Source organism: Ahaetulla prasina, chromosome 6 (genome assembly GCF_028640845.1).
Source record: "Ahaetulla prasina isolate Xishuangbanna chromosome 6, ASM2864084v1, whole genome shotgun sequence".
Classification (NCBI taxonomy): Eukaryota; Metazoa; Chordata; class Lepidosauria; order Squamata; family Colubridae; genus Ahaetulla; species Ahaetulla prasina.
In genome coordinates this window covers 113,455,337-113,467,471 of record NC_080544.1, presented here as the reverse complement: position 1 = coordinate 113,467,471, position 12,135 = coordinate 113,455,337, and the positions used below count along the sequence as shown (strand labels likewise).

The following is a 12,135-nucleotide window of genomic DNA, read 5'->3' as shown; positions in this document are numbered from 1 at the left end:
CCCACGGACCCCACTTTCCACTGGGAGCATCAAACTCCCTGCTCAACTGACACTTTTAAAAAAATGTTGTTGTCTTAATGGTTGAAAACTGCTTTACTCTTCCTGGCAAAGGAAGCGCAGATCCTGCTACCTCAGCTATCAGAATTATAGAACTGAGTAACAGAATATCCGAGTTGGAAGGAACTTCGAAGGTCATCTAGTCCAGCCCCCTGCTCAGCCAGGAAATCCTATTCCATTTCAGACAAATGGTTGTCCAATCTCTTCTTAAAAACCTCCAGTGACGGAGCACCAACAAGTTCTGGAGACAAGTAGTTCCACTGATTAAGATTTAAGAAAATTAAATCTTAAATCAGTAGAAATTTAGGAATTTTCTCCTTAGTTCTAAATTGCTTCTCTCCTTGGTAAGTTTCCATCCATTGCTTCTATTCCTGCCTTCAGATGCTTTGGAGAATAGCTTGACTCCCTCTTCTTTGTGGGCAGTCCCTCAAATATTGGTAAATGCTATCATGTCCCCCTTGTCCTTCTCTTCATTAAACTAGAGATACCCAGTTCCTGCAACCGTACTTTGTATGTTTTATCCTCCAGTCCCCTCATCATCTCTGTGGCTATTATTCTCAGCCATGTTTCTTAATCCCAGCAACTTCAAGATGGGTGGACTGCAACTCCCAGAATTCAGTTCTCCCCACCCCCAGCCCGCCATGCCATGCTGTTGACTGCAGGACTCTGGGAATTGACGTCCACCTGTCTTAAAATCGCTGAGATTAAAAAAAACTTCTGATTTACAACAGCGTTCCCCCATCTTGCATAGGGGAATCAGCGCTCCCAAATTCCGAGTTAAAAAGGCTGCTTCATGCCAGGCCTTGGCACAATTCAACCCATCAAATCCTCAGCACCCTTATTTGGGGTGCTGAAGCTTCACCCCTTGGCACTAGGATCAAGAGGGGGGGGTGAGAGTTTGGGGAAACCATCCCAATGAGTTTTGCCTTATGCAACATGTTTTAAATGGCTTTGGTCTCCCTCATCTCTTAATTCCTTACTGGGTCAATCGAACATCTCCCCAAAATTAGCTCCCTGTCCACTTAAATTCTCTGGGCACCTGTCCAGGGTTGCCAATCTAATCCTCTTCAGCCAGAAATGGGGCGAGGAAGGGCACAGAATAAATCCTCCTTTCCTTCCACAGCCTCCATCTTTCCTGCTGAGGGCTTGGCAGGGCAGCCACGGAGGTGCCCTGGAGCATTTCAGCTGCAGATGAGTCTTCTTCAAGGGCACAGCCACCCCCCACCCCCCACCCACCCTCTCCAGGTTGTGACAAGAATTCACGTCCTGGCAAGAAGTGCCAGGGGAGGAAACAGTGCCCCATGCCAAGTCCTGCCCCACCTTGTACATTCCAGGATACGCAGGATGCCAGGTTCTCCTCCTCCTCTTCCTCCTCCTCCTCTTCCTCCTCCATCTCCATCTTCTCTCCATCCTCCTTCTTTATCTCTCCTTGTCCCTCTCCTTCTCCTCTTTTTCTCTCTACCACCATCAGCAGCTCATCTCCTCCTCCTTCTTCACCACTATTGCGACCTCTACCTCCTCTTGTTCTTCATCTACTCTTTCTCCAGCTCCACCATCCCTCCTCCTCCTCTTCCATCACCATTGCTCCTCTTCTCTTTCTTAACCTTCTCCCCCCTCTGCCTCCTCCTCCTCCATCACCATCACTATCGCTGCCTCTACCTCTTCTTCTTCTTCTTGATCGCCTCTTTCTTCATTTCCGCCATTCCTAACTTCTCCTCTTCCACCACTACCGCCTTTTCTCCTTCCCTTTCATATCCTTCTCTTCTTCCTCTTCCTCCTCCCACTGCCACTTCTTCTCTTTCTCCTCCTTCACCACCAGTGCTACCTCCACCCCCTCCTCTCCTTCTTCTCTTTTTGAAGTCCATCCATCTTCAAACTGCTACCTTGGGAAAGGCTTCTAGATGAATGCCTGGGATAGATCCAATGATGGCCTGATTAATTTAGCAGATAAAGAATTTGACTTCCACGCAGCCCAATTCCTGAGCAATTCTCTGGGGAGCTTTGAAAACTTGTTTTGGCGTCTCTTCTTCGAGGGAAGTTGCTGGGACAGGTTTTCATGTGGGCTTTTGGAAGTCCTTCAAAGATACGGACCACGTCCCATTATGAAAACAGATGCTGGAGGATTGTGGTCAATTAAATCTTGGGATGGTTGAGCAGAAACTTTTTGAGTAAATACATTTTACTACTTAACAGAAATAACAGAGTCAGAAGAGACCTTGGAGGTCTTCTATTCCATCCCCCTGCACAAGCAGGAGATCCCAGACCATTTCAGACCAATGGCGGGCCAGTTGCTTCTTAAAAGCCTCCAGTGATGAAGCACCCACAACTTCTGGTGGCAAGTTGTTCCACTGGTTACTTGTTCTCACTGACAGGAAATTTCTCCTTAGTTCTAGGTTGGATCTCTCTTAACAGAATTGAAGAGTTGGGAGGGACTTTGGAGGTCTTCTAGTCGAGCCCCTTGCTCAAGCAGGAGACCCTATAGCATTTCAGACTAGTGACTGTCTCTTCTTAAAAGCCTCCAGTGATGGAGCACCCATGATTTCTGGCAGCAAGCTGTTCCACTGGTTAATTGTCTTAAAATGGTTACTATTTTATTTTATTTTATTTTATTTTATTTTATTTTATTTTATTGTTCTGTTCTGTTCCTCACTGTTAAGAAGTTTCTCCTTAATTCCAGGTTGCTTCTCTCATTGATTAGTTTCCATCATTGTTTCTTGTCCTGCCTTTGGGTGCTTTGGAGAATAATTTGACCCTCTCTTCTTTGTGGCAGCCCCTCAAATATTGAAAGATGCTATCGTGTCACCCCTGGTCCTTCCTTTCACTAAACTAGACATACCCAGTTCCTGCAACTTCTTCATATGTTTTAGCCTCCAGTCCCCTAATCATCTTCGTTGCTCTTCTCTGCACTCTTTCTATAGGAATTATAAAGTGGTATTAAGTGATCTTGATGGTCTCCCTCTTGATGCAGGTCTATTTTAGAAGAATCCTGAGCCTCTTTGTCTATGGAGATTTTCAGTCATCTAGGCCAAGGGTCTCCAACCTTGGTCCCTTTTAAGACTTGTGGACTTCAACTCCCAGAGTCCCTCAGCCAGCAAAGCTGGCTGAGGAACTCTGGGAGTTGAAGTCCATAAGTCTTAAAGGGACCAAGGTTGGAGACCCCTGATCCAGGCCATGGTTGTCCCAAAGGTGCTTTTTTCAGTGGACAACTGGACTTTCTGATTTTTCTTTGAAGATGTTTCCCTTCTCATCCAGGAAGCTTCTTCAGCTCTGACTGGAGGGTGGAGAATGGAAGGAAGCCAGTCAGAGCTGAAGAAGTTTCTTGGATGAGAAGGGAAACGTCTTCAAAGAAAAACCAGAAAGTCCTGAAAAAAGCCACTTTGGGACCTGAGCCTCTTCTTTTGTCTTGACCCACCTGGTGTGCGGGGACCATCTCTGTCACTTCTGACTCCAGCCTTCCCGAACCAACTCAGAAGTCCAGCACATCTGAAGGAGGGATGTGGAGAGCCGGAAAAGCTGGTCTCCTCCAAACACTGACTACTCCCTGAGAATGTGACTCTTGCATGCCTGTGTGAGCATCCATCTCGAGATGTTTATTTACTCAGCTGAGGTGGGAGCATCCTGGCTGGTATGCGCAGGTTTTGGGCCCCCCCACACTCCCCCCCAGACATTCCTTGTTGGAAATGGAGTTGAAACTATTGATGAGGTCATGGCAAAAGGATGGAGGTTGGATAGTCTTCATTTCTTTTTCTTTTTTCTTTTTTCTTTTTTTTTTATAAAAAAGTTTTATTTTTACATTCATATCCAACAACTCATCCAATGTACAGTCATATACAATTAGTCGGGCTTGCCCAGTCACCAGCCCCCTTTTAACTCTCTTCCCTCTTTTACCTTCTTCTACTTTCCAGACCTTCCTCTCCTTCTCTTATCTACATCCTCTCCTCCCTCCACCCTCCACCTTCCTTCTCCCTCTTCTACCCCTCTTCCTTCCTCTTCTACCCCTCTTCTCCTCTTTCCTACCTCCTACTCTCTCCTCTTTTCTCCCTCCCCACCATTCTAAAATGGTAGCTGGACAGACCTGACCCTACATTAATTATATTTATACATCTTCAATAATCCCTGTACATTAACCATCACTCCATCTCTACCCTCAAGCCCTCCAATTCCCCTCCCCCTTACCCCCCACCCCCCACCCCGACTTCCCAGAACAAAATGCAGGGTATCAAAACTAACAATCATAATCCAAAATAAATCTTAAATTATAATCTCTAGTCACTCCACACATAATCACACTCTCAATTCCCCTCTCCTTCAAAAATATATCTAATACAAAATATTTCCGATAGTCTTCATTTCTTTGAGTGGCCCAAGTAGCTTCTGTTTGCGTGTCTCTGTCTTTTCCTTGGAGGTCAAGTCCTTTCTGAATTCCTCTGTGGTATTTGGGCCTGTTTGATGATGCTTTTAAAAAAATGATTGTGGGTATTTAAGTATCTGCCCCCTATTTCTTTCCTTCCTTCCTTCCTTCCTTCTTCTCTCTCCCAGCTGAATGAGTTGGACAAGGCGGCCGATGCTGCCCACACCTTCTTTGCGGCCAACCCAGAACACCTGGAGATACAGCAGGACCTGGACAATTACAAGACCCTGTCAGGGAAGGAGAACCTGGTAGACCGAGAGGCTCAGCCGCACATGGTAAAGGTGGTTTCTCTCTGTGTGTGTGGGTGTGTGAGTGTAAGTGTGAGTGTGGAGAGGGAGGGAAGGAGGAAGGAAAAGAAAGAGAGAAAGAAAAAAAGAAAGAAAGAAAGAAAAAAGGAAGGAAGGAAGGAAGGAAGGAAGGAAGGAAGGAAGGAAGGAAAGAAAGAAGGAAGGAAGGAAAGAAGAAGGAAGAAAGAAGGAAGGAAAGAAGGATAGATGGATGGATGAGAGAAAGAAAGAAAGAAAGAAAGAAGGAAGGAAGGAAGGAAGTAGAAAGAGGGAGGAAGGGAGGAAGGAAAAGAAAGAAAGAGAGAGAGAGAAAGAAAGAAAGAAGGAAGGATGGAGGGAGGGAGGAGAGAAAGAAAGAAAGAAGGAAGGAAGGAAGGAAGGAAAAAGAAAGGAAGGAAGGAAGGAAGGAAGGAAGAAGAAAGAGGGAGGGAGGGAAGAAGGAGAAAAAGAAAGAAAGGGAAAAAAAGAAGGAGGGAGAAAAAGGAAAGAAAGAAAGAGAAAGAAAGAGAGAAAGAGGAAGGGAGGGAGGAGAAAAAGAAAGAAAGAAAAAGAAGGAAGGAAGGAAGGAAGGAAGGAGGGAGGGAGGGAGGAACAAAGGAGAAAAAGAGAGAAAGAAAGAGGGAGAGAAGGAAGGAAGGAAAAAAGGAAGCTGAAGTCAGAGAGGGAAGAATGATCCTCACACTTACGACCATTGCAATAGGCTCATTGTCACATGAATTTCAGTACTTATGACGGTCACAGTGATCGCCATTTCTGACTTCCCAGCCAGCTTCCAACCAGCAAAGTCAATTGGGGGAAGCTGGATTCGCTTAATGGCGGCATGAGTCACTTAACAAATGCAGCGATAACAACCGTGGCAAACAAGATGGTAAAATTGGATGTGACTGCTTTAACAACCTCCTGGTTTTGCAGTGGAAATTCTGGTACCAACTGTGGTTGTAGGTCAGGGACTGACTGGAAGGGCTCCTTGAGGTCATGAAGCCCAGCCCCTACTCAGTGAAGGGAGTCGGGCAGGGGTTTCCTCCCCAGCCTTGGCTTCAGGTGTCTTCTTGTCTCTTCCAGGAGAACTACCTGTCCGGCATCCGCCATTACGACCGAGAGGAATACGATTTGGCCATTGGCCTCCTGGAACAGGCCCTGAAGGATTACGCGGCTGCTGACGCCGAGTGCCGGATCCTGTGCGAAGGTCCCCAGAGATTTGAGGAATACGAGTACCTGGATTATAAGGCTGTTCTCTATGAGGCCATCGCAGGTAAGCCCACCGGCCTGGCCTGCTCTAAGTTCTCTTGGGGGTCTGGAGGCTAAAACATACAAAGAACGGTTGCAGGAAACTGGGTACGTCTAGTTTAATCAAGAGAAGGACTAGTGGGGGACACGATAGCATCTTCCAATATTTGAGGGTCTGCCCCAAAAAGGAGGAAGGGGGTCAACCTATTCTCCAAAGCACCTGAAGCCTTCGGAGGTGGAACTAATCAAGGAGAGAAGCAACCTGGAACTAAGGAGGAATTTTTCTGACAGTGAGAACAATTAATCAGTGGAACAACTTACCACTGGAAGTTATGGTACTTCATTACTGGAGGCTTCTTAAGAAGAGACTGGATGGCCATTTGACTGGGATGGTAAAGGGTCTCCTGCTTGAGCAGCGGGCTGGACTAGAAGATCTCCAAGGTCCCTTCCCATTCTGTTATTCTGTTACTCTCTGGCCGGTCCTTCCCGTCTCTGGATGGTCTTGCTATGGATGAGTTCCTTGCAGTCCTATGATGAAAGAAGGAAGGGAAGGGAAGGAAAGGAAAGAAAGGAAAGGAAAGAAGGAAAGGAAAGGAAAGGAAAGGAAAGGAAAGGAAAGGAAAGGAAAGGAAAGGAAAGGAAAGGAAAGGAAAGGAAAGGAAAGGAAAGGAAAGGAAAGGAAAGGAACTAATCAAAGAGACAAGCAACCTGAGATTAAGGAGAAATTTCTTGACAGTTGGAACAATTCACCAGTGGAACAGCTTGCCACCAGAAGTTGTGGGTGCTCCCATCACTGGAAGTGTTTAAGAAGAGATTGGACAGCCATTTGACTGGGATGGTACAGAGTCTCCTGCTTGAGTAGAGGGCTGGACTAGAGGACCTCCAAGGTCCCTTCCAACTCTGTCATTCTGTTACTCTCCGGCCTTTCCTTCCCATCTCTGGATGGGTGAGGAAGATGAGGGTTGTTTCTGCTCCCCAGCTGCCCTTGCCAAAGAAGCAGAGATATGTTGGATCCACAGAAGCTGGTTGGCAGGTGAGGGTCAACCTGGATACACCTGAACCAATATGGGAGGTTTACCCAATGTAATGCAGCTAGTCCTCGATTTAGAACCATTCATTTAGTGACCAAAGTTAAAAGGGCACTCAAAAAAGTGACTTATGACTGTTTTTCACACTTACGACCCTCGCGGCATCCCCACGGTCGCACGTTCAACATTTGGATGCTTGGCCACTGACTCGTATTTATGACGGTCGTCACGTCCCAGAGTCACGTGATTCCCCCTTTTGCGACCTCCTGACAAGCAAACTCAACGGAGAAGCCGGATTCACTTAACAGCCCTGTGACTCACTTAACCCCTTGCGGTGATCCACTTAACAACAGCGGCAAGAAAGGTTTTAAAACGGGGCAAAACTCACTTAACCGCTGTCTCCGCTGAGCCACCGGAATTTTGGGCTCAGTTGTGGTCGTAAGTCGAGGACTACCTGCAGCGTGTTTCTCAGCCTCTATTTACGACGGTTGCAGCATCTTGAGGGGGGGGGAATTTTCACGTGCTCGCCCTGTGCAAACTTCCCCACCAGTTTCCAACCCTCGAAGTCAAAGGGGAAAGCAGGATTCGCCCCGCATGATTAATCACTTAATCCCTGTGATAGACAGGGGTGTGAACCTGGGTGTGATCCACTTAACAATCGTTTTGCTTACTATGGAAATTCCATGTCCCAATTTGGCCATAAATCAAGGACCCTCTGACTCATGTGTTCTCTCTTCGGACTCCCAAGTGGGCAGGCGAGCGTGTCTCATCGCTTGCACCACCAAGCAGACACAATCCGCTGGGGACTGGATGTTCCTACTGCCTGCCGGGTGTTGTGTAATATGTCGAAATGTAGCATTCGGCACAATAGAATGTGCTGACAAAGTGCCTGGAGGACAGAACAGCCTCAGACCCTCCCTGCAGATGCCGGAAGGAGCCTCCTTTCAAAAGGACTTCCCTACAGGATCGGGGGTTTTATGTCTTCCCATGGAAGGAGGTCTCACAGCTGGAAGGCCAAGCTTGGAATACGACATCCAGTTTTGGTCACCGTGATAGAATAGAATAGAATAGAATAGAATAGAATAGAATAGAATAGAATAGAATAGAATAGAATAGAATTTTTATTGGCCAAGTGTGATTGGACACACAAGGAATTTGTCTTGGTGCATATGCTCTCAGTGTGCATAAAAGAAAAGATACGTTCATCAAGGTAATTGATGTTCATCAATAGAAGAGGGAAATAGCCAGACTAGCAAAGACGTTCCGCAATAACTCACCAAAGTGTTGGAAATGTAAGAGCAATTACGGAACATATTATCATCTCTGGTGGACCTGCCCAGCAGCGAAACAATTCTGGGCCAAAATTAAAAAGTGGTTATAGGAAATAATACAGGAACCAATAAAGGGAGAGCTTGAACAATTTTTAATTAGGGATTCCAACAGAAATTTATACAAACGATACGCAATACTTAATACTCCATATATTAACAGCAGCACGTGTAGCCTGTGGCCAAAATTGGAAGAATGAAAATCCATCAACAGAGGAAGAACTAATTAAAAAAAAATATTAGAATGTGCAGAGATGGACAAACTTACAGAACAAATTAAAGAGAAAGAGGACGCAGAAGGTCTGGAGCAAATGGTATGAATGGTTAGAAAATAGGAGCGGTAGATAAATAAAAGTAGAGTAAGATAGAACTAAAATATGTGTAAATAATAGGAAAGGACTGTCTTGAATAGCTGATAAACAGTGATATCTATATAAATGTTGTATGTTTTGTCTTTCGGGTTTTTTTTTTAATTGAAAAAGTTTTACAAAACTTTTTTTCCCCCCTTTCCTCCCTCCCCTAACCCCTCCCCTCCTTCACAAACCCCCTACCCCTACCCCACCCCACCCGACTTCTCAGAACAAGCACAAGGTATAGTTAAAAATAAAACAAACAGATGCTAAAAAATTTTCCCTCCTAACTGAATTATACTCCTACAATTCTCATCAATTCCTAACTTCCCCCAAAACAATCAAAAATAATACATCCTAATCATTCAAAAGCAGTCTGATAACTCTTAGTCTGATATCTCTTTTGAATATAGTCAATCCATTTTTTCCATTCAGTTAGATATTTTTCTTGTATAGTGTCTTTCAAAAAGGCTGATATTTTCGCCATCTCAGCCAAATTGGCAACTTTCAATATCCATTCTTCTTTTTTCTTCCAATACTGTCCTATCAGTAATCTTGCTGCTGTTATTAGATTTAAAATCAGTTTAGTCTCAATTACTGTACAGTCCGTGATAATTCCCAGAAGAAAAACTTGCGGCAGGTTTTGTCTTTCGTTTTAATGCGTTTTTAAAAATAAAAACTTTAACGGGAAAAAAAAAAAGAAAGGGGAAAAAAAATTAACAGATTCACAGAGTTAACAGAAGGGAGCTTGGAGATCTTCTAGTCCAACCCCCACCCACCCAAGCAGGAGACCCTACACCCGTGATGGCCAACCTATGCCACGGATGCCAGAGGTTGTGGGCACGCGAGCCATCGCCCCAGCTCAGCTCCACCGTGCATGTACACACACCTCCCGCTAGCCAGCTAGTCTTTGGGTCTCTGCCACACATGCACAGGGCGCATGCGGGGGCACATGCGCATGCGGGGGGATGCGTGCACATGCGTGAGGAGCTGGGCACATGCACAGGGGCTGCACAGTTTTGCATTTTGAGGATTCAGTTACACACTTTGGTCACTCAGTCAGGAAGAGGTTAGCCATCACTGCCCTGCACCATTTCTGAGCTATGGCAGCCCTCTCTCTTCTTGAAAGCCTCCAGGGATGCGAAATTAATTAACAGATTAACAGAGTTGGAAGGGACCTTCCAGGTCATCTAGTCCAACCCCCCACCCAAGCAGGAGACCCTACTACACCATTTCTGACCGATGGCAGTCCAGTCTCTTCTTGGAAAGCCTCCAGGGATGAAGCTCCCACAACTTCTGAAGGCAACTTCTGTTCCTTTGAATATAGAATACCAGGGTTGGAAGGGACCTTGGTGGTCATCTAGCCCAACCCTCCGCCCAAGTAGAAGACCCTACACCATTTCTGAATGATGGCTGTCCAGCCTCTTCTTGAAGGCTTCCAGGGATGAAGCTCCCACAATTTCTGAAGGCAACTTCCGTCCACTTAAGAAGATGTTGAGAAAGAGCAGAAAAGAGCAACGAAGATGATTAGGGGACTGGAGGATAATGCATACAAAGAATGGTTGCAGGAATTGGGTATGACTCTAGTCTAAGGAAGAGAAGGACCAGGGGTGACATAACACCTTCCAGTATTTGAGGGGCTGCCCCAAAGAAGAGGGGTGGGGGTCAACCTCTTCTCCAAAGCACCCGAAGGCAGGACAAGAAGCAACGGATGGAAACTGGTCAAGGAGACGAGCAACCTGGAACTACGGAGGAATTTAGTTGCCGGTGAGGACAATTAACCACTGAAACAATTTGCCTCCAGAAGTCCTGCATTACTGTAGATTTTTGAGAAGAGATTGGACAACCGTTTGATCAGGATGCTATAAGGTCTCCTGCTTGTGCAGGGGGTTGGACTAGAAGACCTCCACGGTCCCTTCCAACTCCGTAATTCTGTATGGGGGTCTTACGAAACTCAGTTGCATTAAATGAAATGAATTGTTGCTTCTCATGCTGCAAAACTTGTGTTTTCTCCCTTTCTTGCAGATCACTCCATGCAAGTCCTGCTGTGTCAACACGAGTGCGTGCGACAACTCGCCACAAGGCCTGGGCGACTCTCACCCATTGACAACTTCCTGCCCTTGCATTACGACTTCTTGCAGTTTGCCTACTTCAGAGGTAGGTCTAGCTCTTCTGAACTCCTCGGCCACAGAGAGATCAGAGTTGTGTTATCACCCATTAGCTAAACCATGCACAGGTCTGCAAACATAAGAACAGCCCTTCTGGATCAGGCCAAGCCCGCTGTAATCCAGTATTGTGTTTCTCCTGGAGGACAACCAAGAATTGACACATTTATTCCTTGGCAAGTGGGATCTGGAGGTAGGTGACCACCGATTTGAAAGTAACATGAAGTCTTTAGGATCAGGAGACCTCAAAAGACCTTTCATCCATCAATTTAGTCACTCTTTTTTTAGAAATCAGACCTTTTAGTGCCCCAATGCATCTTCTGGAGATGTTATCATACTCCTTGACAAATTGGATTTCGAGGCAGGTGACCCCCAACCTGGAGGTAATATGGAGTCTTTAAGACCAGGAGACCTCAAAAGAGCTTTCATTCATCAATTTATCCACTTTTTTTTTTAAGAAATCAGACCTTTTAGTGCTCCTGGTACATCTTCTGGAGATGTTATCATATTCCTTGACAAGTGGGATTTGGAGGCAGGTGACCCCCAACTTGAAAGTAACATGGAGTCTTTAGGACTAGGAGACCTCAAAAGTCCTTTTATCCTTCAATTTATCCCTCTCCTTAAAAGTCAGACCAATCAGTGCCCCGGTGTATCTTGTGAAGAAGAATAGAATAGAATAGAATTTTTATTGGCCAAGTGTGATTGGACACACAAGGAATTTGTCTTGGTGCATATGCTCTCAGTGTACATAAAAGAAAAGATACGTTCATCAAGGTACAACATTTACAACACAATTGATGGTCAATATATCAATATAAATCATAAGGATTGCCAGCAACAAGTTATAGTCATACAGTCATAAATGGAAAGAGATTGGTGATGGGAACTATGAGAAGATTAATAGTAGTGCAGATTCAGTAAATAGTCTGACAGTGTTGAGGGAATTATTTGTTTAGCAGAGTGATGGCCTTCGGAAAAAAACTGTTCTTGTGTCTAGTTGTTCTGGTGTGCAGTGCTCTATAGCGTCGTTTTGAGGGTAGGAGTTGAAACAGTTTATGTCCAGGATGCGAGGGATCTGCAAATATTTTCACGGCCCTCTTCTTGATTCGTGCAGTATACAGGTCCTCAATGGAAGGCAGGTTGGTAGCAATTATTTTTCTGCAGTTCTAATTATCCTCTGAAGTCTGTGTTTTTCTTGTTGGGTTGCAGAACCGAACCAGACAGTTATAGAGGTGCAAATGACAGACTCAATAATTCCTCTGTAGAATTGGATCAGCAGCTC

At 45.4% G+C, this 12,135-nt stretch overlaps 1 protein-coding gene across 3 annotated transcripts in view; it reads left to right on the top strand.

Annotated features, from left to right (window-relative positions):
* P3H2 (prolyl 3-hydroxylase 2) overlaps nt 1–12,135 on the top strand; it is a 92,421-nt gene that overhangs the window by 59,092 nt on the left and 21,194 nt on the right. For all 3 annotated transcript variants that reach the window (XM_058188931.1, XM_058188930.1, XM_058188932.1), the window contains exons 2-4: nt 4,597–4,743; nt 5,818–6,007; nt 10,714–10,845. In XM_058188931.1, coding sequence (XP_058044914.1) covers nt 4,597–4,743; nt 5,818–6,007; nt 10,714–10,845 — 469 coding nt within the window. The remainder of the gene's footprint in view (nt 1–4,596; nt 4,744–5,817; nt 6,008–10,713; nt 10,846–12,135) is intronic.